Source organism: Notolabrus celidotus, chromosome 2 (genome assembly GCF_009762535.1).
Source record: "Notolabrus celidotus isolate fNotCel1 chromosome 2, fNotCel1.pri, whole genome shotgun sequence".
Lineage (NCBI taxonomy): Eukaryota > Metazoa > Chordata > Actinopteri > Labriformes > Labridae > Notolabrus > Notolabrus celidotus.
In genome coordinates, this window is record NC_048273.1 from 21,622,585 (window position 1) to 21,650,481 (window position 27,897).

Genomic DNA, 27,897 nt, shown 5'->3' on the forward strand with positions numbered 1-27,897 from the left:
GTGATTGTACTCATACTGTAAGCAATAGAGTATCATCATTAAGGTTAATTGCAATTTTAATGAGTTACAGTATCAGTGCTGGTTGTTTGATGACTGTGCATATCTTTATTCAGGTGAGCGATGTGAATGACGACGTCAGGAGGGCTGCTGTCGAGTCCATTGGCTTCATCTTGTTCAGGTAAGGACCCGACTTTATTCTTTTACATGCAACAGAGGCCTTGCTTTCTTTGAAGCATTGAAGGGGGATAATGTTTTTGGGTTCTTTTCCCCTTAAACACACATTGCCTTAATCTTACTAAATATAACAGGTAATGAGGTGTTCACATATGAAATAGAGTGGTTTTCTGCAATTTACTGACGTTGCACTGTATCCATCTTGCATTACAAAACCAAACTCTTAAACTCATTTGACCACCTTTTTAATAAGGACAAGTGAAAAAATGTGGCATTTCTTAACAAATAACCATGACTGCACCCATAGCAGTGTACACATAGCATTGTTTTTATTAATGTATTATTTGTTTTGTTGAAAAAAAAAAAAGGATTTCCGTCCTCTTGTGTTATTTAAAAGGGATGATTCATATTCTCTCTTCTTTGTCCCATTGCCCTGCATTGCTCTAATTTGAGCTCTGTGCCTCTGATGAGATCCAGTTAACACTGAACCAGTGATAGAATAATTAAGACTGCATTGTCCTAAATCAAAGACATGACTTCTGAATTGTCATGGACGGCATCCCTTGTTAGAGGAAGATGAACTTTCTTTTTCAGCCACATCGCCTTCCATCCCTTGCAAGACTAAGGGCCTTTACACGTTTACACCAGTATGTATTTAAAAATCAGACCGCCTTAGCAGACCCCCTCTCCAGTGCACAAATCAGGGTGTACAATTTATGCCAAAAAGGCTGTGTGATATTTAGCAGGATCAGTTTGGCTGTTAGATAAACTGTGTGTAAATTGTCTCTGTGTTTAGAAAGACTTCTGAACCATAACAATTCAGTTGGTCTTCTCCCCTCCAACTTCCCTCCCTAATGACTCAGTAACTCCCTCCACTACGCTACATGCACACTTGCAGACAATGAAGAGGGCTTCGAGTCCAAACGTCTGTAGTCTCTGTTATTCCTCCAAGATCAACAGTTTCTGTCCGTTAACAATAGACAGGGAGACAGGGTGAGTCTAGACAACAATAAAATGCTGACACAGTCCAAACCCACATACCAAGATCATTGAGCCTCATCCAAATCTCATGTATCCTGCCTCCTGATTAAAACACTGTCTTTTTAGTCAGATTGGCTTAATTCAATTTAATTTGGGTATCTGCAGATGTTTTGATGCTTTCAAAAATATGCCTTTGAGACTGTAACAATGAAAAAGACTACACTCCACAGTCTTCCTTCAATTCAGCAACACAGAAAACATTTATTGAACACTTTTAGATCTCCATTTAATTTTTTTCAGTTTGTTCCTATTTATATACAGTCATATGATCTAAAACTTTAAACATATCAAAACATCAAGCTGCAATACATTTACAAGAGTGCTTCCCAGGGTCCAGCATATACAAGAAGTTGTGTTTCAAGAGTGCTGCAGTAGAGTTTTAAAGGGTTAGAATTTGTCTTGAAAAGATAAAGTTGATAGACTGAGGTTTGAGCGGCATGTTCAGAATTTCAAATAGGCAAGGAGCAGCACAGGAAAATATTTACTGCATTAATTTTGTTTTGTGGCAGGAACTTACCAACTTGTGACACTTTCATAGAGAACTGCTTCCTTCTCCTTGTTTATATATTTTTTTTGACCTGCTAGAAGTCATCCCAAAATAGATTGACGGCATGTGAAAACTCAGACTCCATTCTTTTATGTTATGACTCTGTCACCGTTTTGTAATAATTAATCCCATTAATATGGTTGTGGTCATGGATGAGCTAAAAATTGTAGTTTAAAATGTTTGTGGCATGATCATGTATAAAAACGTTGCCTGGTTTTACTCTACAAATACTGATGTAAACAAATAGCAGCAGAATCAGGCAGCAACATGCCACATGTTGTCTTTGCACCAGCATTAAGGGATTTGCCAATTAAAATGAGATCAGATTCTAGCTGTGCATTTTGAATAATAGTTGACTTAGCCTTTGGTCTTAAATGTTTCCATTGTAAATCTGAAACATGTTAGGCGCTCCCTTTTGACCTGGGCTCACATGTCTGTCATCTCTAAACACTGCTGATGTGCTCCATGTGCTTTTCAGTTTCATTCTCAGTCAGAAGCATTGTGTCTAACACAACACCACTGGGTGGCTGTGCGGGTGTTTGCCGGCACCTCGGGACTTTGGTAGTTCACTGCTCCAATGCCATTCTTCATCCCTCGCTTCATGAACAGTTTGGAGTTTTCAGCCATTGAAGATCTGAATGAAATCCTCGTAAAGGTTCGATCTGTATTCGATGCCCTTGGGTGTCTCCCCGGTCTATAACTAGCACAGGTCTTGTAATTACAGGTGATGTAACGTGTGAATGCTTCTCTGAAGGTTTTGTTGAACAAGGTGTAGACCAGTGGGTTAATACCTGATGACACATAACCCACCCAAACAAAGATCTCCATGAGGCGAGAAATTAAATGACTATCACAGCTGGTGCAAAGCACAGAGGTGATGTTGGTAATAAAGAAAGGGCACCACATGACTACAAACAGAGGAAGACGATGCCCAGCACCTTTGAGGCGCGCTGCTCATTGCTCAGAGTCTGCATTGACTTCTTGCCCATCGTTGACATTCTCCGAAACGATATTTCCTCTCCTGTTGGAGAGTTTATTGTTCCTGTGATTGATTTGTCTCGCATCCATGACAGTCTTTCATCCAGCATGTTCAGTTGTCCAGCTTCAGATGCGGTGAAAGCCTGTTCCATTTTAAAAACTGTGGACACTGTCGGGTAGTTAAAGCGCTGAGCCACCTTCGACTTGAGCAAATAAACCTTTTGCGCAACACCTGAACAGTAAGAAGGTAGATGACCATCATAATGGTGAGAGGGATGAAGAACGCAACCAAGGAGCCAAACATGATGAACTCCCGGAAGGTGTCTGTTTTCAGCAGGCACGTGTGGTTCCCGTTAAAGGTTACGTTGTTGGGATGATACTGGTTCCTAAGACCCTTAATTGGGATCGGGATTGCAATTCCTGAAAAGAAGAAGAAAAGTTGGTGTTAGAAACGTGTTTGAGGCGAAAAACAAATGAACTCTTGACGGTTGAATTATGCAAAAGCCTTTCTGCTCTGTCAGAGGAAAGACGGTACTGTGTAACTTTTATTTATGTAAAGAACAAAATCTAAATACAGCATTTCCTCCATCTATGGCCTGCCATGAACCCTCTTAAACTGAGAATGAGTTTACAGTTACATTAAAATCTCTAAGTGCTGCTCTCCTCTTTGTGAATGACCTTTTGCCTTTGATCATGAAACCAATGAAACCAAGCCCATCAGACAAACAGACCAATAAAGGTACAGTCTAAGTACTGGACACTCTCTTACACACTAGTGTTTAATAGTATAGCATCATATGTATTTTTAGTTTCCTTTTCCAAAACTGAAATGATTGGTAGAGCTTATCAACAATCAACTGCAAGACCATTGGATGGCAAATGCAGAATCATGAGCCCAAGTTTTGAAAGTTTCCTTTTCATTGACTGAAGGCCTTTTAAAGTAAAGTCTAGTCTAATCTTTACAGATGTTTCAAACCATTACATTCAGTTGGTTTGATGCTCTTAAATTCCTTTCCCTGCCCTCGTCTGTAAATATCTAATTGGTATTATTTTTTTTTTTTTTAAACCAATGGAACAACCTCATATTAAGCATTTAGAGCGGTTGAGCTCCTTAATTGTGAGGTTTGTAGTCTAGTTAAGAGGCAACCATGTTTTTTTTTTTTTATGAGGCAACACACTGTTTGTCAAATAAGGTGCATAACACCAACCCCAAAGCAATGATACAGCTTGCTACAGTTGTTCTCGCTGCATTGCCCTGGACAAACTCCAGTCTGATGAAAACTGACAGGTTGTCCCCCCTGAAGACATTTTAGTGACACCTTTAATTGAACTGAATGTAGCATTTCAGAGTGAGAGTACTGCCTCACCCTCCTAACATGCTCTCATCCTTTCCAATTACACAGCAGCCTGAAGACAGAGTTTTTTTCTTTCTCTGCTCTGAGAAGTAACTGAAACATTACAGTCGAGCTAGATAACATTTGTGTTTGGTGGCTTACCGATAGATATGATCCACACCAATGCAATTTTTAGCATTGCTTTGGCTCTTGATTTGTACTGGCTGTGCTGGATTGGCTTCTTGATTGCAATGTAGCGATCCAGTGAAATGGCACATAGGTGCATGATGGATGCAGTAGAAAAGAGCACATCGAGAAACAGCCAGATGGGGCACAGGGACTCAGGAAGAGGCCAGTCAGAGTCTAAAGAGAGGAAGGAAACAGGTCGAGTTAGATGATGAACTGTTCCTGTTAATATTGTATACATCACTTGTCTGTTGTAGAATCTCTACACGTAACTCCCCTGGCATGTACTCATTTAAAACACCATTTCATTCTAAAGAGGAATTTTGTCTTGCTCTCTACATGTTATTGGAGAATGCTTAAGGCTTCAAAGTAGCACTCGTGCAAAAGTTTGGTATTTGTTTATCCCTCAGAAGATGGCCTTACTGGAAAATGCTGGGTTCACTGAATGTTAATGGAGCGAAAGGCTCTTTATGAAGATGTACTGAGTCTCTTCTCCACAGTAGTGTTTATTTTCAGTTCAGGCCCAAAAAAATGGCAAGAAATGATTCTGGCTTCTGTCCTGTCACCCATTCACTTTGCATAAGAAATGGAAATATTCTTTTACATGATTTTCTTTACTTAAGCCTTTCTTTCTTTTCCTTGCACCAATTTCTTGTCACACTTGAGGGAAATTTTGAGTCATAGTTTACTTTGAGGTTCCCTCTGTAAACAGGTACAGAGAGTCTACTTCGAGAGGAAATTAAGTCCCGGTATTTGTCAATGAATACGTCTTCCAGAGTGCCATGCCAAATTCAATAAACACTGAGACTGGCAAAGAACTTTTGAAGGAAACTTTAACAGCATTAACAAGTAACGTTTGGCAGCTCTTTAAGATTGTCAGAAAGTGTATTTCACTTACAAGTTCCACATCTTCTGTAATATAAGTAGTGAGTTTGTATCAGTTTCACAGTTGTGTTAAAGACAAGAGAAAACACTAGTCATACATATTTATCTGACACTGTTTAACTATTGCAGAATGAAAACAATCAACACAAGGAATTAGTTACGTGTATTTTAACATGTACAGAAAGGACAGGAAAGCAGCTTTATTTGTGTCCTTCTTATTAGATAAGAAATGACCGTGCCATGAGCTGCATACCACAGTAACATTTTAATTAATGGAGTTTTTCTGCTCTTCCTTTTGTGTTCTGCTGTTACATGCTATTCCTTCCCATCAGGCTAGTTTGTCTCAACACAGTGAGTTAAATGCCAGTGCAGGTGTCTTAATCGAACCTTTAGTTGATATGGTTTACTTTGGAAAATGTTCTTCAAATGCCAGCACATATAAATGGTTTTATGGAGGGTAATCGCTAAATAAGGCATTATTTTTGTTGCTTTTTAATAACCTGTACAACTATTTATTTTCCTATATTGTTATAATTTAGGTTTTTCAGCACAAGTTATGATGGAAAAGAAAAAGTTATTGCATTGTGGAAAATAGACAGAAAAGAATAGGCTTAAGCTTCTTTGTTTTTAAAAGACAGACATCTGAGGGAGTTAACAAACATTCTGCAGACTGCTCTATTCTTATTCCCTATTAATTAGCTTTGTTCATTTTTTGTCATTAGTGGCTTGTGTTTTCCCTTCAAAATTATTTTAATTTGCGCATTAACAACATTGCATAGTCTAAAAAACTTTTGACCTACACTTTTTCAGGAGGAGGAAAAAAGGGGGGAGTAAATGGATTTCAAATTTGGCACAGGTTCTCCACATTCTGCAGTATAATGATGGCGATCATTTCGGGAAGCAAAAAAAACGTCTGGCTTTTAAAAACATCTTAAATGGTCTTTGTCACGCAGTACTGTATTTTAAGTTTACACCAGTGTGTGTTCACACAGCTCATACTTTTAAACAAGAGGATCTTTTACATATTTAAGGTTCTCTCTGTATATTCATCTGTCAGACAGATGTGGAAAACAACTAGACAGATGTGGAAAACAACTGGCAATTCTTACAAATGGCCCAGTTCCTGTCCTGCTCTTTCAGGTTTAATGTAGATTTGTCTTACTGTTATATATTATGTATTTTCAAAATTTAAATTCAACTTGATCACTTTTTTTTGTCTTCAAAATAATTGCCTGCACTGACCCAACAACACCCAATCCACCTCTGTATTGACCTGTCGTGACATTATATTCATGATATCCCTGTAAAGCTCATGTTACCTTTACCTCACCTTTGATTCTAACATCCCCATGATATAATCCTGTCTTTCGATGCAAATGATGAATAGATGTTCATACAGTAAAGCATTCCTCGTTTTGTGTTAGGAATGAAACTTTAGAGTGCCTTGTATCATTGGCCCTGCATGGTGTCAGGATGGCAGTAGAGGAGGTTGTGTTTATGTGTCTTTACAGGTCTGGTTTATGAGTTAAGACAAATTCATTGACATTCAACCTCCTGAGTTGAGAGTTGAGGCAGCAACAGATATGAGTAGTTCCACCCTGCCTCACACTGCCCATGGCTTCCATCACATTTATCTACTTCCCCATATTGTTACTCTTACATTCACAGCCTGCTGCCTTGTTACTCCTTCATTGCTCTGTTTACAAAGATCCATAACAACTATATGAATAATTCTTCAACCTAAGGACTATTATTTCAGGGTGTTAGATAAACTCTTGTGTTTACTGCAGAGCACAGAGCCAGACTAACTGGCATATATAGATTTATAATATAGGATATATAAGTCAATTGATTGCAGTGCTTCTACTTGACCTAAATTCTGTGACCATGTTAAGATATGCAGGCCTTAAAGTGTGAAACATGTTCTCTTGCTAAACCTGAATTTAAGACACCATAGAAAGTCTTATGCCACACTGTACTCAAGATTATGTACATGGATTCAGTTATGATCTGTTTTATTATCTGCCAATAAGGTAAACAACATATATTTTACAGTCTAACATAGACAATATGCAGCTACATCCTGCATCACCACTGTGGCCAGACTTAAATAACAACTGCCTTTGTTTGCAATTATGATTGAATTGTTAATGAGCCCCTAAATAAGACAATCAGGACATGCTGTGCATCTGCCTCAGCAGTCATGCCAGAGGAAGTAGGATGTTTATTGTCAACCAACCTTGTTATATTTCATCTTGAATAATTTGTTTAAAGGTAATAGAGATTTTATCTGCTTTTGTTAACAAACTATTTTTATCCTCCTTTGCTACCTGTCAGTTTGTTTTCCTCTGAAGATAACGAAGGCTGATCATTTTTCAATGAACATGTTTTGCTTGTTATGCCCCCGCACTCTGGATGAATACCTGCTCTTATACTCTTTATATACTAGCAAATGGCCAAGAGAAAATATTTTAGGCATTGTATTTTATAGATCTTGATGTCAAGCACTTCTTCCCCTTCATAGTGAAGTATTTATTTCTTCTTTTATAGCACAGGCTTCAGAGATAAAACAGACTCTCAGCTCTCCAAACACAAGGCCACTTGCTAAACTTACTGTAGAGGATAGTGACGAGGGCTATGGGCATCACTAGAAGTCCCACCAACAGATCAGCCACAGCAAGTGACATCAGAAAGTAGTTTGTGGCGTTCTGCAGCTTCCTTTCCAGTGACACAGCTAGAATGACCAGGATGTTTCCTCCAATAGTCGGGATGATAACCATGACAATAAGAAGGGCGGCCCATTTCAGCTGAGCCTCGGCGCTTCTCCCGACTGTGAGCTATTGGCCTGGAGAGGTGCCGGGGCTGCTTGAGACATGGTGCTGCAGAGCTTACAGCAGGCCGTAGCGAGGGTCGTGGCTCTGATCTTTCTGGTGATGGACACTCGGTCAGCATGGTCACTGGGTCCACGGGTAAGGATGCAGGATGGGACTGATCAGTGCACGGGATGCTTCATCCTTGGTGCAGATTATAAATGATGAGAGCCAACAAAAAGACGATCCACAGCTCTGACGTGACAACAAAAAAAAAAACAGCCCAACTCTCAAAACTCCAATGCTGGTTATAATTCCAACATGATAAGTATTTCCACAGTGAGATGTTAGCAGTGGTCCTCACTTTCCCGGGGACTGGATCCTCTGGTCATCCACTACAGCAGCTTAAAAGAACAAGCAGATCTGTTAGCGGCAAAGTGATTCTCTCTAACTGTTGCCTCTAGTTAGTCTAACTGATGGCAAAATAACAAGATGTTTATGGTTACAAATGTAGAGGGTCACTTCTTTATGGTGGCTATAATTGTTTCCTCATTTGGGCACAGAAATGTATCATGCTAGTACATAAACAAAGGTCTTCTATAACCTAACACACAGGATTAAATTTTAAAACACTTTTTTAAAATATACATTTGTAAACTATTGGGATTTTTAAAATTCACATTTCGACTTTAAAACAGTCTTTGCACACACATACAAAAAAGTCCTCCATGAGATGAAACCAACATGATTTTTCTCACTCTTTCCAGTCTTAACTCATTAAACTATTTAACTCTAAAAAGATGTACATCACTGTGCATTATATTAAATTAAACAAAATGTTCTAAAGAGCAGAATCCTGTTGGTGCTCAAGTTTCTTACCTGCTCCAGAAGGACGTGTCTGTTGAACATTAAATTCCTTGTTGTCGTTTCAAGTCTAAAAAGTCTCTTTCCAAGCCGCCACGTCTCAACTTCCATAAACACTGAAGCAGTGTTTTGAGCTGGAGCAACAGTGCAGCTTGATGCCTTATGTTTTTAAAACTTTGCACACCTCCATAGTTTTAATATCACTTTAAAAACTCCCCTATCTCATCTTTATATTTCCTCACTACCAAAAAAGAAGTGATAGAGAAAGCCTTCTCTCAGCGGTAAAACCTAAATCTGTCTCTGGCTGAAGCAGTCCATTATGTGGAATTTGTTTTGCTTCCACATGTTGGAGGAACCCCCAGTCTCGCCTCGCATCACATACTGCGATCACAGGTTTAAAACTTTCAGCTGTTGTTGCTCCTCTGCCTCTCTCCCTCTCCCATCTGCTGCCCCCCGCTCAGTCTGGGATCAGCTCGCACTCTTTCCAGTCTCGTTCAGCTCTCGCTATCCCCTCCCTTCTCTGTCTTGCCCGTTAGTCAGACTCTGTACATAACAGATGAATCTCTTGGTTTTGGAAACATGCCAGTGGTTCTGGGAGGTAATTTCCTTTAACACAGCCGTCCCACTGTTTAGATTTGTCACTTTCTTCTCTTCATACCAAGCCAGCAGAGGTGGGGGGTTGAAGTGGTGGTATATAGGTTGACGCCATCAATGTGGTAGGGTTCTCAAAGACCCATGCACCCCATTGAAACTGCTTCTAATAATGAAGTTTGATTATAAGGTTTGAAATCTAGAGTTGATTTGTTTTTTCTTTGATTTGCCTACCTTTACTAGTTCCCCTCATTATGCACTCATAGATCTGCTTTATGACATTTAAAGCTGTTGAAATAAGCTACCCCATGAGTGTATAGTAACTTGAGGATGGTGAGTGATTCTTCCCTCCACAAGAAAATGTGAGAAATGCAGCCAGTAATCCCCCACTTGAATCCTTCTACCTCTCCCAGAAAAGAAAGAAACGTGCTTGTTCCCCTTTTTCACTCAGGATCCCGAAACCATCATAAGAATCTATGTCCTGTATGGACTCTGCTCTGTTCTTATTTTCATCCTTTTAGAATCTTTTATCCCAGGACACTGTGTGCGTGTGTGTGTGTGTTTCATTTTTCAGTGATACCTGGTGTGGCTGACTCAGTTTGCAACTCTGATTCTTAGCTTTCATGATTTTCTATTAGTTGTGGCAGTCAGTTGTTCTTTTACATGTGATACTTTTGAAGTACTGGGTTATATCATGGGAATGATCAAATCAGCCAAATTAGAAAACAAGCACCCTTTTTTTAAAGCTTTTCTCGTTCTATTTTGCAAGATATTTAGGGATTTTAAAGTAGTTCAAGAGTTAGCTTTAAAAGCTATGCAGTCCTGACTTTACCCAGTTATAATCCAGGTTACTTTCATTACGTAGTGGAGCAAGCAAATGAGTTCTGGGTAAAATCCAAATGCATTACAACCTCCCACAATCACATTTAATGCAGCAAAATGCAGCTATAATTAATTCAGCTGAGCTGTATCCCCTCTTCCCATGCTTCTGTCACTGCCCTCAATGTGTGTGTTACTCCCCAGGCTGTGGCCTACATGGTACCTGCAGACAGAGGGAGTTATTAAGTTGCAGCTGTATCAGCCTCCTGTCAGTCACATCATATAAAATGTGACATATGGTCATACAGAACATTAACCAGTCATGTGAAAACTGCAGGTCCCTCAGGTAAATATTTCTCATTGGTACATGGGGCTTATAAAGTCAAAAAGCATGCAAAGATAATACATGGGTTCAAATACAGGAGTGACACCATGCACTGCAAAAGGGTAAATGATGATGAATTATGTCCATCTTTTGGGGGAAGCCAGAGGAATATTTTCTAAAATTATATCTGAAGCCACTTCAAAAGTTCAGTGAAATTTTTTTTTCTTTTTTAAACTTACATTTTTCAACCTTTTAATGGATGGAATATATGTATGCATACAGTGTATACCCCAAGTTACAAGTTTGTCTCAGTGCTTGTGGTTCACATCAAGGTATGGACTGAAGCATCAGAAGACTCAATTATATCTCTGCAGATGTAATAAGAATATGATTAACAACTCCCATAGATTGCTCTTTTGGATCTGGATGGTCACCCACAGTGTTTCAGTTGGCTTATTATTCCAAATGTAGAGATTATAGTTTTAAAACAGACTGCTATATACATGCAAAGGACTAAACACAGAACCTAGGGAAGCTTGAACTTATTTGAACAGTATTTTCACAACTTAATAGAGGTAACTTATGGATTCAAATCAGTAGATGGATGGTTTGACTCATTTAAATTCACCCAATTCCCACAACAGCTCTGGGGGAACTGCGTACAGTCCTTGCAAATAACAGACATTAGACAAAGCCCTGTATTTTATACCCACATTATTAATACTTTGTTTCTGCTCTTTCTTTGATCCCATTTCCTTTTATCAAACTGTTCCAGAAACTTTTGGTGTGCTAAATCTGTCACATACAGCCCCCCGACATGTAATCTCTCGCAGAGTACAATAATGACAGTGAGCCTGTGGGTTCAATATTTAGTTTTTGAAGCATTTGAAAGATGCGCAAAAAGAAAAAGCTTACATTTAATGTCATTGTCATCTAGAGATGATGCATCATTATGGGTTTTTTGCTCTAAGCTTGTAAGTGCATTACTTCCTTGTAGAATAAATGATCTCAGCCATAACTTATCTGAAGCTTGGGGAGGGCATTTAACTACTACTGAAAGAATGTACCAGAAGGCAAGGACAAGGACTTCCAAACTACAACTCAGTGTCTTTTTACAGTACTGTGCAGTAACCAAAAATGTTAAGATCAAGTCCACAAGACTTGGTTTTGTTAAATGGTTCATGTCCCTTGATTTTTAAGATTTTTACTGTACCTCACACCACGGGATACTCTGGCAAGGTTATCTTTAGAACCATCAGAAAATCAGCTCTGTGCTGACTTTTGTCACAAGGAGGGAATTGTGTACCCCACTTTAGCTCACTGAGTTCTCGGTTAATGTTTTTTGTGCTCTCTCTCTCTCTCTCTCTCTGTCTGTCTTCAGGACCCCTGAGCAGTGTCCCAGTGTAGTGTCTCTTCTGTCAGAGAGCTACAACCCTCATGTGCGTTGTGGTGCTGCCATGGCTCTGGGCATCTGCTGTGCTGGGACAGGCAACAAGGTGAGTGCTTTCCTCCTGAAAGCTTTCCATGAAGTTTATTATTTTTGCCACATTCAAAAATAATAAGTACAGGTCAGCTTGTTTGGTGAGTTTAATGGAAACATTGTTCACCAGAATATGTATGTCAAAAAAAGAAACTGAACCCCAAATGCACTGACAAGACCTATTTTCTGTCCCGTTTGAATTTATTTACACAAGCTTCTTGGCAGTTTTTAGAAGCGCTGAATTGAAGCCGATTTAAACTTCATCTCAGGCTGAGGTACAACTCTGAATGAAAACAAACGTACACGGATTAAGAGGATCTTAAGCAGCCGCTGTATGCGTCGACCTGCACTGCTGATTGGGCCTGACAGTAAATACCCTCAATTAAACTCCCTGACAGCCTATCAGGAACAGGATGTGGTTGGCTGGTGTTGGCTTTACACTCCAACTTCTCATCCCAGTACACTGCTGTCTCTGATGAAACATGGTTTATTTTACCTCCACTCATCATCATCTTGGTTTGTTTGTTTTTCTCCGACGGAGCTGACGCCTCCCTCCTCAGCTGTCTGGTGCGGGTTGCAGCCATAACTGCTCAGTGTAGAACAGAGGAGGGAGAAATAAAGGAGAAAGGAGTTTGTCTGTCCTCTTCTTTTACATTCACATCATTTGCCTCCATGAGAGGAAACTCAAGACGGCAGGATCTGTCATAACTGTTACGCAGTTGTCCCGGACAACCAGATATAGATGACACTAATGTCATTAATTTGTGTGGTCTGGTTGCCTCTGTTTGTAATCTGTCTTCCTGTAATTCTCCAAATGAAAATACCCTTGTTGAACTGATCAGTTCTGCTGCTGATGACAAAATAGAAACATCAAATGCAAGTCTCATGTTTAATCCGACACTATTGTCTGTCTACTAAAGTGCAGATTTCACAACAACACTTCCAAAATCAAGCTAGGTTTTTATTCCGTCTTTTGTGAAATGGAACTTAAGATTAGAACAATAAATATATGAAGACAACATATTAAAAATACCTTGGTCACATTTGTTTTTTTTAACCAAGCCACGAGCGACAGAGCAAAATCCTTTTTGATGTTCTCATGTGATTATGAGAACAAATGGGATAAGAATATGGGAATCCGAAATGTTTGTGCAAATTGTTTATAAGCAATTACTGTAAGTATACCAAAGTTTGAGCAAGATGTCTCACTCCTCCTCCTCCTCCTTCATAGGAGGCCATCAATCTCCTGGAGCCCATGACCAACGACCCAGTGAATTACGTGAGACAGGGCGCCCTCATCGCTTCTGCCCTCATCATGATTCAGCAGAGCGAGGTCACCTGTCCCAAGGTTAGTGCAAAATGAACCATGTGTCTGACTTCCTTTTGTTAAAGTATTTGTCCTACTCATTTGTTATTTTGAAATCTGTTCATTGACAGAATCAGGGGTTCGTTCTCTTTTAAGGGTTAAGAAGACATCAGAGATATCCTCCCTTTTAGCATAGACATACTGCTCTGTTCTCTGTCTTAGTGGGTGTTGACTATCTGTGAAATACCAACATACCTTAGGGGCTCTTGCTAAATACACTTGAGATCAGAGCATTTTGTGAATTAGGAGTGAGAGGAAAGAAAAGGGGACATGGATCTGAAGGCATCAGAACTGTAAATTCAGAAGGAAAGAAATGTCTTCTGGAAGACTGAGGATGAATAGTCCAGACATAACTCCATGCAGCCAGAGCACGCTCAGAGCACTTCATACTTTCTCATAGAAGGTTAAAGTTAGCCAGACACATTTTTAAAAACTCCTTATCTGCTCTGCGACAGTTTGTAAAGCTTGAGTCGGTATGATGGGTTGTGCAAGAGCTAAAAAAAAAAAAAAAAAAAAGAATTCTGAAAAAGTGGAATGTGAGAAGGTATTACATCCACAACTGTTTATTTCAAAGCATCAGACTGCTTAGCTTCAAAAATCTGCCTCACAGCTGAAGGCAGAACGTCTGTAGTGTTAGGGTGGTAAATTTGGCCAAATTGGCTGTGAAGTACCCAGCAGTGTTTACTCAGAGTTTGAGATACAGTGTTAGTGTTTAGACTCCTACAAAGCCATCATCAGGGGTGTTACAGTGCTGATGTGGCTGCATGTATCCTGCTGACAGGGTGCAAGTTTGACAAATTACATTTACAGTCTTGATAGTCGAGTTCAAATGTGTAAACACGTACAGGCAGGAGGGGGAAAAGATGTACGCAGACACTCTGTCTGCAGTAAAGTCAACCTGAAGGGATGCTTCCTCATTCCCTTGATAAAACACAGTTATTATATATATATATAACTATAACTATTATAGTTATATATATATATAACTATATCTATATATAACTATATATAGTTATATATTATATATATATATATAATATATAACTATATATAGTTATATATATATATATATATATATAATTCTAGTCTTTAAAGTTTGTTAACACATTAACCATTTTGTTTATACCCACTGCTGCAGGTGAACCAGTTTCAGGCAGCTTTACTCGAAGGTGATAAACGACAAGCATGATGATGTCATGGCCAAGTTTGGGGCCATCCTGGCTCAGGGAATTCTTGATGCAGGTAAGTCCTCACACATGTAAGCACAAAAGTTAAGTTTTTACCTGAAAACTACTGAAACGGCTAGCTGTTAGCTTGAAAAACACTAGCTTTGCCTCCTCAGTAGGCAGTGGTTTATCCATGTCTGCCACCAAGACACAGGAGATCAAACTGGTATGTGCTCCGGCCTTCCTCTGCACCTTTACCCCTAAAAGAGGAAGGGAATCAACCCAGATTCTGAAACAAGTGGACTGTAACTGTAATGTGGGTTTGTGGTTGTGTCGTAATTAGCATTTCTTAATGCTCAAGCAAACACAGAGCAGTCCTCTTGCGTTGACCACCCATGCACTGTGTCTCTGGAACAGATCATGCTAAGGTGCATTAGCGCTTGACGTTGCTACCTCTGCTCTGAGCCATATGGCCTGTTGGTCTCCCCCTGGTGATTGCTGTTTGTCCGATCGCCTCTGTGTTTGTGTATCTGTGCGAGTGTTTGTGGACACAAGTGTGCAGCGTGTTTTTTGTGTGTGTATGTGTGTGTGAGGTCCTTGAGAGCTGCACATCATCATATAGAAAGCTGCAGAACACACCCACGTTCTTGTATATACACAAAGCCTCAATGCAGACATGAGCAGGAACCCGTTTTCTAGAGCTGACATAGAACCCTGTATGTTCAGCCTGAGGGAAACCAGCTCTGTTTACACACTGCTGTATAATACACTATCAGGTGTTGCAACTTACACAAATGAGCCCGTGCTCAAGTGTTTGCATCACTTCAAAGTCATTGTGCAGCCTCGTTAAATCCTAAAGTCGCCTCCTGCCTTGATGTTTTTTTCTGTCACAAGCAGATTAGCCATCTTGATGTCAGACAGGACCTTGATCATTTATCAGATCAGGCACATTAACTGTAATAAACCTACCGGACATGCCAAGATGACCCCAAGTGAGACCATCCAGACACCACCAGTGCATTTTTTTTTTACACTCCCCCCCCACCCTTCCTCTTGAAACCTAGCACCCAATACATAATCTATATTTTAAGACACTTCAGCATGTCGCTTCCAGTTTTAAAACCTACAGACAGGAAACACGCCACTGCTGTTTGAATGTCACATGTGTTTAAGCTCGGCTGTTATGAATGTTTTCCTGGTTCTTCCAGAGGGTGAGGCGTTTTTGAGGTGCATGGGATATTGGGTAATTGCATCTAATTTGACAGGCGGAAGCGATTAGAGCTCAGTTTCATGATCACTGGTGGTCATTACACAGGAAATATCCGTCCGTCTCTGTTGCTTGCTCTCTCACACTCTCTCCATCTTACCCCTTTGTGTTCAGGCTGAATTTAACAGACTTTCTCCTTGATAATTGATATAATCCATTGATTAACTCCAATGAGCTGTTTCTCTCTCATTACACAACAACACATGCCCTTCATACAGGATTCAGCCACTTCTCCTTTTACTACAGGTTTACTACACGTCGAGCCATCACTCCTTTACCTGTGCCTTTCTCACCAAACTGAGCATGAAGTTGGCAGAGAATGGCCAGTCAAGTGCTTTCAACCCTTTTGTCAAGTTTTTAAGAGAGTCTGAAGTACCAAGTTGCAGCGCTGCAAGCAGACCTCGTGACTCACTCTGGCAAACGTTCAGTCAGTGGATCTGGAACGGTTTCACGGAGGTTCAGATGTCAAGATAAGGCCACTAAATCATCTCTGTGAGAAACAATGACTGTAACTGGTATTGTCTCAGTTTGAGATGCAAGGGTTACTCCCTGACAACTTATCTGTGTTCAAAAGGAACTTTTTCTATTCAGTCCTGTAAAAATTTCAGAGGGAGCCTCTTCCTCCTTTTCTGTCTGTCCTCCCTTCTGCCAACACTCCCTACTGTTTGTCCCAGACGTTCAGGGAGAGGCTTTTTACATTTTAGTGCGGCTACAAGGAGCAGCCTTGACCTCCATTCATCCTTTTCTTTTTGGTCAGCTTGACAGATGAACTGAAACTGACCTAAGTAGCACGGACATCTCCATCATGAGCGGCCACAGACAAGATCAAACCTTGACTTTACTGATAACCTGTGCTTGTGCAAAAATCCAATCGCAGATTCACATATAATTTAAAGGGAAAAAAAGGTCTTATTTTTTACACATTATAAGATGATATGTTGTCTTTTAACCTTTTGATCCTAACAACCTGTAATGCTAAGAAGAAGAAGAAGAAGAATGCTAACTGCATTAAATACAAGCGGCAACCTCCGGTCTTAAACTATGAAGCCCATGCGGAAGCGTTATAAACGGCAATTCATCGAACGGCTGATGTCTGAAGAGCTAATTTCTCTGTAGGCACCCTCTGTTATGTTACACTGTTAAGATTACGAGTTTTTGCCCAAATAAGGACATGACTGACTTGACTCCTGGACGGGAACACATAGCTGTTGGCTAAGAGGCTCAAACTCTGCCTCTTTACGTCACACTATGCCTGGTTGACTTCCAAATTTCCAATATGGCTGCCGCCGCCGATTGGCTTCAAAACAGCGCTCAGGAACAGATGGGTGAAGTCACGGATACTACGTCCATTGTTTATACAGTCTATGATTAAATATCGAAAGAAGTCGAAAACATCAGTGACAGTTGCTGGAAATACGTGCGTAGTGGTGTGAGTGTCAGAAGCCGAAAAGATGCCAGTGATTATCAAATCGTATTTTGGCTTGATATGCTCAAATACGGATATTTTATTCCTTAAATCTTTCACTTGCAGTATCTAGTTTATTAGGGAGAAGGAGGAAATTTGATCTGCTGGCATACAAAATATATTCATGGGTATTAGGCAATGTAATACCACATACTAAATGCTCCAGATTAATTTAACTTTTACTTAGAATTATCCCGCGCAGAGGTGATGCTCAGCACGATGGTTGACCTCTCTCTAAATATATGTTATCAGTTTCAAGCATCTGGGAAATATTTCCTATATTTGGGACACTGATGCTTCTCTGAGGAATCGTTTGAACTCCTGTGTAGCTGACCTCTCATGATAATGAATGCAGATTGATTTTGAGATTTAAATGCAGGATGTTGTAGACAATGGATTCCAGGATTGGCTCTGGGATATAAATCTCCCCCAGGTTTCATAACATTGGACGAGTTGACGCAAAAAGACAACCTTTTGAGGGTGGTGACCATCCTGGTCTGTAACCTCATTAACCTCTCACTCCTTCATCTCTTCATTCCTGTGCCAAGTTGACCTGTGTTTTTCCACAATCTGTGTTCAGTATGACAGAAAAGATCCCCCTGACGTAACACACCCAAACACACAAAGGAAAACGCTGAATAATGCTAAAGAACCTGATCACACTAAAGAAGTATTCTCTATGTCATGTGTGTTTCAATCTCTCTTCTTCCTCTGCTCTCTGTCGCCAAGGTGGACGTAATGTGACCATCTCTCTACAGTCCAGGACGGGTCACACACACATGCCATCTGTGGTCGGCCTGCTGGTCTTCACTCAGTTCTGGTTCTGGTTCCCCCTCTCACACTTCCTGTCTCTGGCCTTCACACCAACTGCCATAATTGGACTCAACAAGGACCTGAAGGTACTGTAACAGATTGACCGTCTGTGATTTGTGTGTCAGGGGAAATGTGTGCGTGTGGCCCTCTTTTTTTTTTGTGCTGTGAAGGAAAATGTGTCTGCACAGATATTTATATTAATAACTGCATTTGTAGCAGAAAATCCCAGGCTTCTTGCCTCATTAATAGCCGACACCAGCAGCCTGTCGATAACAAGGACCTCCTAACTATTCGCCTTTTCTGGATCTACCAAACACGCACACTCATGCCAAGAGATCACTGTGACATATTGGAGTCTTAAACAGATATTAGATGAATGTTAGCATTTCATTGTCACCCACATCAGCTGCACCTGACATCAGGGACAGCTATACACTTCTGTGTACAGTGCATCCCCAGTTTAACAAGGCTCAGGAGAATGCTGGGTGTAAAGCCCCTGAATAATAGGCCGGGGATAGAGTGCAGAAGGAGGTGGGAACAGCAGGGTTTAACAGACTTAATGCTGCACCCAGAGCTTGTCAGCACCTGTTTGAACATTCAGCACAAGTGTTTTTGGTCTCTCTGTCTCCCCCTCAGTTGTTCATTGGCTTTCTTTCTGCCTTAATAATGCAGTAAAACAACAGAATTATGAGGTGATGAAAGAACTTGAAGTTCTCCCTCATCATAGTTTGTCGGTCTCTTAGTGTACAGAATGTTTTGTCCCTTGGTTTTAGAACAGTGTTAAAATGTGATGGCTCACGCTAAACAGAAAGCACCTGCTGCTGCTTCGGCTGGAGATCTTCATTTATGTTGGTGGTAGTAAGGTGACAGAAGAGCACTTTCTCATTTTTACACCAAGTGAAGACTGTAGGTTGGAAGTGAGTGCTCTTTTTAGGGCACCTATCTTCAGCTCAGTAATGTAAAGAGTCTTGAGAAAGTGTCATCTGCAGTAACAGCATGTTTAAGGTTTTCTCTGTAGATTTTGATTTCTTACAGAGAGTGGAACTATCAGAATATAGATGACGTTTTGGCAGAAAACTTGATGTAAATTTAACGTGTAAAGTCCCTGTGTAATAAAGAGAGAAGCTCCAATGGGATTGTGCAATTTTCCGATTCACTGAATGTCTGCCTGTTGCATGCTGGATGTCTCGTGGTTTTATTTATTTTTATTTATTTATGTTTGTCTACTGTTTTTATTATTTTTATTTTTTATTTTACTACTGTTCTTTTATGCATCTTTTTGCACTGAAAGGGGTTGCACCTCAATTTAGTTGTACAATGACAATAAATATGTATTCTATTCTTTATATTCTATTCTATTCTATTCTATTCTAACATCTTCTCTTCTTCTTCTCTTCAGATGCCTAAGGTTCAGTACCGCTCAAACTGTAAGCCCTCCACATTCGCCTACCCACCTGCTCTGGAGGTCCCCAAAGAGAAGGAGAAGGAGAAGGTGAGGACTGAGGGACTGAGGCGCCACAACATACCAGCTAGATTAACTTTTTCTGAGATATTTTCTTAACTTGTGCGATGGTCTCGTCTTTCTCTGCTTGGCAGGTTTCCACCGCTGTTCTCTCCATCACAGCCAAAGCCAAGAAGAAGGAGAAGGAAAAGAAAGAAAAGGAGGAGGAGAAGATGGAAGTGGTGAGTGGAAATGATTATATGTTCATCATCTCTTTTTTTTTAAATGAATTGAATGTTTTCAGTTCTTCTGGGCGTAACGAATATTGTATATGTGGAGGTAAGACACGGTGACACTATAGTGATCTCATAAACGTCTTCAGCGTCACGTATGATTATTCCAGAGAAATAGATTCTTATCATTGTGCGACTGGGGTTGGGTGTGTACACATCATCATAAATTGTTGATCTAAAATTGAACTAAAAATTATCTAGATATTCATTTTTGCATTTTTGAGTCATAAAAAGACAAATAGATTTTTTCTTATCAGCTGAAAAACAACAGAAGTCGAGAAAAGAAACAGCAGCATATTTTGCAGCTGCCACAACAGTTCAGAGTGAGGAAATAAACACATGACCTGCACATGAAGAATTTCAATCTCCTGATGCAGAAGATGCTGCCTCTCTGTTACAGGAAGTTCAGGAGGGTGAGAAAGAGAAGAAGGACGAAGAGAAGGAGAAAGAGAAGAAGAAAGAGGCAGAACCTAACTTCCAGCTCCTGGAGAACCCGGCCCGAGTGATGCCTGCTCAGCTCAAAGTCCTCAACATGCCCGAGACCTGCCGCTACCAGCCCTTCAAACCGGTAACAACACACTGCTGACTGTCTGTGTTTGTGTGTGTGTCTCCATCAAGATGCTACTTCTAGTTTGAGCTGTTTAAAAATCTAAAGTACATCTTAAGCTGTGTTTAAAGTCCCTCTGCAATAAAGAGAGAAGCTCCAACCTATCAGAATGACACATGGCAATCATTGTAAGAGGAATCTGCAGCAAACTTTTCCCCTCTGGTTGCCAGAGTTGACCAAATGTGATAACTCCTTCCCATCACGATCCAGCCTGATGGTTGATTTTGGCCTCTGTCAAACATCTCCAAGCCCAGAAACTCTCCTCTCTCTTCAGACTCATAAAGACTCGCTGTCCTGCTGTAAAGGTTGACAGTTTTCTGCAGTAAACGGCAGGACGACGTGCAGTCAACCAATGAGTGCTCGCCACTGTCCTGCAGAGAGGAAGTACTGTTTGATTTTGTGTACACCAGGCTAAGGTCTGAGTCCTCCATTGTACAACTTAATGTGTTAACGTCGGAGCTTGTCTCCAGTTTTTGCGGCGCTGCTGTACTTTTAGGGCTTTGTTTTTATAGTCAGAGATGAGTTTAGGAAGTGAAAAGGTTTTATAGAGTCATCTTGAAATCTGCTCAGAGTGAGGAGTTTTATTGGAAGGCTTTTATTTGGATTGATTTATGTTCAAGTTTTCAGTCTTTGAACTTCAGTGGAGCTCAATTATCCCAGAAAGAACCCTCTAACCTTCTATTTCTAGCTCCTCAAACTACACAATGAGCAGGGTTAATTAGGGGTCTGTTGTTCCAGAGGGGTTGGAGTACTTTGTGGTTTTGGTAAGTCACACTGTAGCATTCTGTAACTGCTGAGTTCACCTTCTCTCTAGCTGTTACATAAGCATCAAGCTCTGGTCAACAGTGAAGAGTGAGATATAAACAAACACAGTGCAGCTTGTTCTTTTGACTTCAAGCTTACTTAAACATAAATACCTGCAGAACATCAGCAGGTCATTGCTCATATTTTTTTTTCTCCCGCTTTCTCTGACCAGCTTCATACCGGAGGGATCATCATCATGAAGGACACCAGTGAGGAGGAGGAGGAGCTGGTAGAGCCCGTCTCAGCTCACGGTCCCAAAATCGAGGAGGAAGAGCAAGAACCAGAGCCCCCTGAGCCCTTTGAGTACATCGACGAGTAGGACTGCTTCTCAGAGTGAAGGTGAGTAACTTGTGATTTATTAAAAGGAAAACATGTGACGTGTTTTATTCCAGCAGAGGGAACTGAAGCTGCCTCATTCCTCATTCCTCACTTTATTCATCAACTCCTTCTGCGGTGTCTTTAAAGGTCATATAGCATTTATTACACAGCCTGCAAATCAAACTTTTTTAAAGACCTGTGTTAGCGTGGCTGCTCACAGTGTCAAAGTACGCTCACTGTTACAAACCTCCAGACTCCTTTCCAGCTTTAACCTTCTCCCACAAATCTGTCAGGCTGTTTTCAGAGGAAATAACATGTGATAACACACAATGCAGGTCTGTACCTCTGTTTCCAAGCGTAACCCCCTTTCACTCATCACTGACATTAAGGAATGTAAATTCGGCTGCCACCTCAAGAGGGCAAACCCCTTTCACTGCATCCCACAATGAAGCTGAATTCTTAACAGTTCCTGGCTGCTTGCAGTGTTTGTGTTGGATTTGACTGCAGCCTGCCTCCCATGATGCTGTGTGTGGTGACAGCAATGAGATGTCAATGACCAAATTAGGGCCTCTGAGCGCACTCTGTCATGTCTTTATGAGGTTTAAGTGCTGTGTGACAGATTAAACACTGCAGGGATCTTTTTTCCGGCTGACCTCATGGCTCAAGTTTGTACACAAGAAACTGCTCACATGCAGTATGGTTAAAGCCAAATTCCACCAGATCCATGTCCGGTCTGTCTCCGATCCGTCACTGCAACGGATCTGATAGGTTTCTATTCTAGTCAATCTGTTATCTCCCACTGGATCCGCTCCGTTGCGATCCGGCTGCGTCTCTGATCCGGCAGGTCGGAACGCAACAGATCAGATACGCAAGACTTCTATTTTTGCTGGATGCCGGAGCACGACGCATCAATGCAGCACAGAGCAGATGGAGCGGGGCAGGAAGTCAGGCACCAAAACAAAATGAAAACCCGGTTAATTTTCAGAATAAAACACTCTGTGTTATCGTTAGATCGTTTTAAACTTAACTATGACAAAAATGTCATTTTGAGTGGAGGCAGGCCTGGAGTCAACAAGTCAGAGGTTTTCAGAGGCTGATAAAGACAACATGGATTAGGAGAGGAGGAGGAGAATCCTTGATGCAGTAATTGCTGCAGGAAAACCTCGCTCACATGACTCCACCTGTCCGGCAGTCCTGCTCCGTGCTGCGTTCCGAAAACCCAACAGGTGGGTGTTGACGGACGAGAGCGCACAGAGCCGGACTGCAGCGGATGGGAGACGGACCAGACACGGATTTGGTGGAAATCCCATGTAAGAGTGACCCAAGTTCATGCAGAAGTTCACAGGTCTGTTGTTTGTGTTCAGACTTCCCTACAAGCTGCACCTGTATGCATGTGTGAAGACTTGAAATGTCCAGTTGACTCTCCCAAAGTCCCGCCCCTAATTGTTTTATGCTCCGGTAGAGTGAGCAAGAGCTCAAGTGTGATGTAACTTTATTGATAATGACCAACAGCAGTTTGGAACTCTTTTACCCAAGCATCCTTGATAATCAGATGTTTCTTCTATTTATATACCTTTTTCAGTTTTTTGTAAAAAAATATCTAAATATAATAAAGGTGTACCTAATCCTATTTTTCCTTCTTTTCCTCAGGCATCAGGAGAAGTGAGATGTCAGCATGTCAGTCCAGCATCTCCCCCCTCTGTTCCTCCATCTATCCCTCCACCTCCCCTCTTTACTTCCCCTTTTACACGTTGCTTTCCTGATCTGGCCCCTCCTTCGTCAGGCGGGGAATATTTTACATTCTCAAACTGTATCATTTTCTGTCCGTTCATTAAAACTGATATATATAAAAGACTTGAGAGAGTGGGTGTGTTTGTTTGTGTGAATTTTTTACCAGGTGGACTTGGGGGGGGATTTCTCTAATCCAATACGTTTGTATGGGTTTACATTTTCAGCACTCAGCAGCTGCAGTAGTCTGCTCAGCAGTCTGTGTCTGTACACTGAGCGGAGTCTACTGTACACAAGTTAAACATCTTGAGGTGGAGAGAAGGAATGTGCCCTGAAGAAAGACTGTCTTACAGTCTGAAAGGTCAACTGTCAAATGATTGGATGAAGGTGTAGTACAACATGAGTAACCAGCAGCTTCTCTGTTAAATCACTGGCTGTTTTTCGAAAGCGCCTACTATACAAGCAGTACGTACTGATTTGGCCAAAATTCAGTATGTAGTAAGTAGTATGTGAACAAGAGCAAAATCTGCAGTATGCCAAAACTCCCCGGGTGCCTACTGATTCGGGAAAATTTCAGTATGCATCGGACCAGTCTCCCTTGCGTACGGTTTCCCACAATGCACAGCACTAAAGTTACGCTTTTTCTTTCCTCTTCTTTTTTTTGATGGGGGGGGGGGGGAACTCAGTTTGTATGTGCAGTGAACATGATTAAATTACATATAAACCACTTCTTAGCTCTTTAAATCATTAGTGAATGCTACAGAAGCAGTTTCTCTATCAGCTTGGCCATTGTTTACTTCCGCTTTCTGAAACCTGAAATTCAGTGACGTCTGGCCCAGAGTACTGCAACATAAATCCAACAGAACAGTCATACTACATACGAGCTTCAGACTCAAACGCAGTATGTAGTAGGCAGTGCCTACTGCTTACTACATGCATAGGTAGACTCTTTTCTTGTTTAATATTAATTCAGATGATTCAGTGACAGTCAACAAAAAATCTGTATGCAGTTTTTTCTCCCGATAGTACAGAAAATAATGTATTTACTTCTGTTACGATTGTTTTGAATTTTATTTCAGAAACAAAACTTCATCACAAACACTTCTGAAAAAACTTAAAAGCTTTTATTGAGCTTACAAACTATGCTATCTTCTACAAGGCTTGCTTTGGTTTTATTCATTTCGAACACTTCTTCAGGGTGAAATTCTTCTTCATTTATCAAACAGTGAGTAAATTTCAAAAACAAAATGTTTCCATGAAAGCGAGAGAAGGTCTGTTTTTCGAAACTTCTTACTATACTAGCAGTACGTACTAATTTGGCCTAAAGTCAGTATGTAGTATGTGACCTAGAGCAAGAGCTGCAGTATGCCAAAACTTCCCAGATGTCGTACTGATTCGGGAAAATTTCTCTGCAAAGGACCCTCGTGTACTGTTTCCCAAAGTGCACAGCGCTAACATTTCGCCTCTTCTTTTTTCTGTACATAACGGTGCACTCAGTTTTTAGGTGCTGAGAAAATTATTAAATTCAATATAAACTACTTATTAACTTTTTTAATCATAATTTGATGTTAAAGAAGCAGTTTTGCTATCAGGCCCAGCACACTGCATAACACATCCAATGAAACACTCATACTACATACGAGCTTCAATCAGAAATCAGACTAATCTGCAGGATTATGGGCAGTTGAAAGAAAACTACCATTCGTAATGAACTCTTTGTCTCTAGAAATGGAAAAAGGAAACCTAACTTAAAGCTCCTGTGATGGAACTTTCAGTGTGTCGATTTGTTGGCCCCTGACACATACTTGTCAAGTGTTTCTTGATTGAGATTGAGCGTTGTGCATCCATAAATAAATGTGGTTTGTAGGTGCCCTGTTTTCCATACACAAGTGTGATTATATTTGGTTAATGAAGCTCTATTAGGTGGTTTAGTAAAGGCTCAGAAAATGATTCCATACTGTAGGTAGTTCTGTTCTCCATGAGGTTTTTTGGACTGTATCTCATTTTGATATTTAATGTTTATGACTGGACTAAAATGTCTGTGCCAGAAAGTGAGTGGTGGTGAGTCAAAGGATGATTTGTTGCCTTTTTTTGAAAAGTCATCAGTGAACAAACATCTGCACATGTTGGCCAGACACTCTACCTTTATTGATTTGACAGTTCTTCCTCATCTTGCACACACGCACAGGAGCACACTAAATCCATCATCATTATCACTCCGCATGTGGTCCAGTGAGGTAAATGGAAAGGTATTCACTGTTTGATGTGATCCACACAGGTCAACATCTGATTCATAAAGTCCTAAATATAGAGTCCACAGCTGAGGGATGAACTTTCTATCAGAGGATCACATTCCTTTAGATGCTCTAACACCTCGTAGCCCCCACAGGAGGGAATGTTTAGTCACAGTGCAGCCCCCACTCCCCTCTCTGCTCCACATCTCTTTGTTTCTGTGCTGTTTTCCAGCTAAGATGAGGTCTGCTGCTGTCTTTACTTCCCGTACATCCCTGTGAAGCACGATACGGATGAGGTCAAATGTTTTCAGCGTGTGTGTGAAAAATCTACCTTAGTTCACTGCTACATCTCATATTTTTCCAGCTTAAGCTTTGATACTCACATTTTTCTGTGATGGCGTATACGTCCTGTTTGTACCTCTGATTCTCTACCTGGACAACAAGTGCAATATGAATCCGCGGCTCACCAAACAACCTGTCAAAGCCCTCCAACATGTTTCTAAGCTTTTTTTTTTGTTTATATTGCTATGTTGCTTTATGTAATAACCTATAAGAAATTCAAAAGACTATAAGGAGATACCATTTAAAACACTTGCTGCCATATTTCAGCCATGCTAGCTGTGTAGCTTTGTTTATGGTAATATAGTACAGGGGTTCCCAAACTTTTCAGCCTGTGACCCCAAAATATCGGTGTCAAAGACTCACGACCCCCACTGTCCCTCAAAGTGATTTAATGTGGCTTCGTTTATCAGGTCTACAGAAAATTTGCCTATCTAGGTGAGTATGTGTCTGTTTCCTGTGCCATTATGAATGAACCTACTGCTACTGATGCTTTTGATAATTAGCTGTTCACTAACCCTAAACTTAGGAGTCATCTGACAAAAAGAAAGGCAGAAAACTCTACATTTTCTATTTTCAAGGTTTTACTTCAAGTTTCGCTACTATTTTTAGTGTAGATATTTTTTTAAATTTAATTAAAAAAAATTAATTAAATAAATTAAGAAAAACAATTCTGGAAGACATCTCACAACCCCCCCATTTGTGTCTCGCGGCCGCCCAGGGGGTCCCGACCCACACTTTGGGAACCCCTGATATAGTTGACCTGAAATATCCACTTACTGTCTGTACCCTCAACAGGCCAAAACTTTTAAAAGTTCAATCAATCAATCTTTATTTGTATAGTGCCAAAATCACAACAAACGTTATCTCAAGACGCTTTTACAAACATAGGAGGTCTAGACCACTCTATGTCAAATTATGAACAGAGACTCAACTTCAAGACAGGGTAAGACTCAGTCTGACCCTACCTTAATCCATCATGAGCATTGCACATCGCAGTATTTAGCTAGTTACAGTGGTGAGGAAAAACTTCCTTTTAACAGGCAGAAACCTCAGGCAGAACCAGACTCATGTTAGACAGCCATCATGCCCTCGACTGAGTTGGGTCTGGAAAGACAGATAGAGGGGAGTAAGAGAGAGAGGTGATAGTGATGAGACGAGTCGTAGAAGCTGTTGCCACTGGAGTCCAGCACGTCCGTATCAGCTGGAGTCCAGATCGTCCACAGCAGGAGGACGTCTACGGCAGCTCAGAGGAATCTACGAGACAATGGAGCTCAGGGACTCCAGAAAGGTCTATGGTTAGTAACTTTAATGGGACAGGCAGAGTTAAAGTAAGTGATGAGGGGGTTGGGGGGAAGAGGGTGAGCTAGGATCCCAGTGTGTCAGTGTGCCAGTTCCCCCGGCAGTATAGGCCTATAGCAGCATGACAAAAGCTAGTCCAAGCCTGATCCAGCTCTAACTATAAGCTTTAGGTTAACTTAAGTTAACAATATTTACCCGTGAAAGTAAAGTTATTGCCATTAGCTAGTTTTGGCGGGGGGAGGTAGTTGATAAAATGCCTTCTCTGTTGCCCTTCCTGGGGATAAAATGTAATAAAGGTCCTTGTCAGGTGCTCTTTGTGGTTATAATGTAATTAAATGAACTCTCAGATGCTCTACCATTAGGCAAATGTAAGTAAGTGCCTTACTGGTACTCTAACCCAGTTATATCTTTGGTTGTCATGATGCAAGGTTTGTGAGTTTAAATGTATACTCTTTAAAGTATTTTTAATTTACGTCTTGAATCAGTTAACAGAACTCGATTATCTGCTTTTGTGTATGTGTTTTATTAAACCACCATCTCTCACTGTGACCATTTGGAAAAACAACAGACACATCTCACTTGAATTTGACCTTCATGTAGGAAGTAACATTCAGTTTTTGTTAATTTTGTTTTACTTATTTTGTTTCAGTATGTTTCAGATGTACCCATACATCCCCTCGTATTACTTCTGCCTCAATGTGTTGAAATGAACCCTACATA

At 40.7% G+C, this 27,897-nt stretch overlaps 2 protein-coding genes across 2 annotated transcripts in view; one reads left to right on the forward strand and one right to left on the reverse strand.

Annotated features, from left to right (window-relative positions):
* Positions 1-23,428, forward strand: part of psmd1 (proteasome 26S subunit, non-ATPase 1) — a 30,712-nt gene extending 7,284 nt beyond the window's left edge. The window contains 10 exon segments of the mRNA XM_034674374.1: positions 114-178; positions 11,936-12,050; positions 13,266-13,402; positions 14,548-14,642; positions 18,028-18,197; positions 19,511-19,603; positions 19,708-19,794; positions 20,246-20,413; positions 21,429-21,595; positions 23,225-23,428. Of these exon segments, the coding sequence (XP_034530265.1) occupies positions 114-178; positions 11,936-12,050; positions 13,266-13,402; positions 14,548-14,642; positions 18,028-18,197; positions 19,511-19,603; positions 19,708-19,794; positions 20,246-20,413; positions 21,429-21,575 (1,077 nt within the window). The 3' untranslated portion in view covers positions 21,576-21,595; positions 23,225-23,428.
* LOC117805793 (5-hydroxytryptamine receptor 2B-like) lies at positions 1,392-9,328 on the reverse strand. Its single transcript, XM_034674351.1, is given in 8 exon segments — positions 1,392-2,314; positions 2,316-2,682; positions 2,685-2,963; positions 2,966-3,160; positions 4,237-4,437; positions 7,760-7,960; positions 7,963-8,359; positions 8,835-9,328. Coding segments are annotated over 7 exon segments (1,410 nt in total). The 5' UTR covers positions 8,021-8,359; positions 8,835-9,328; the 3' UTR covers positions 1,392-2,205.
* Positions 23,429-27,897: the final 4,469 nt, after the last annotated feature.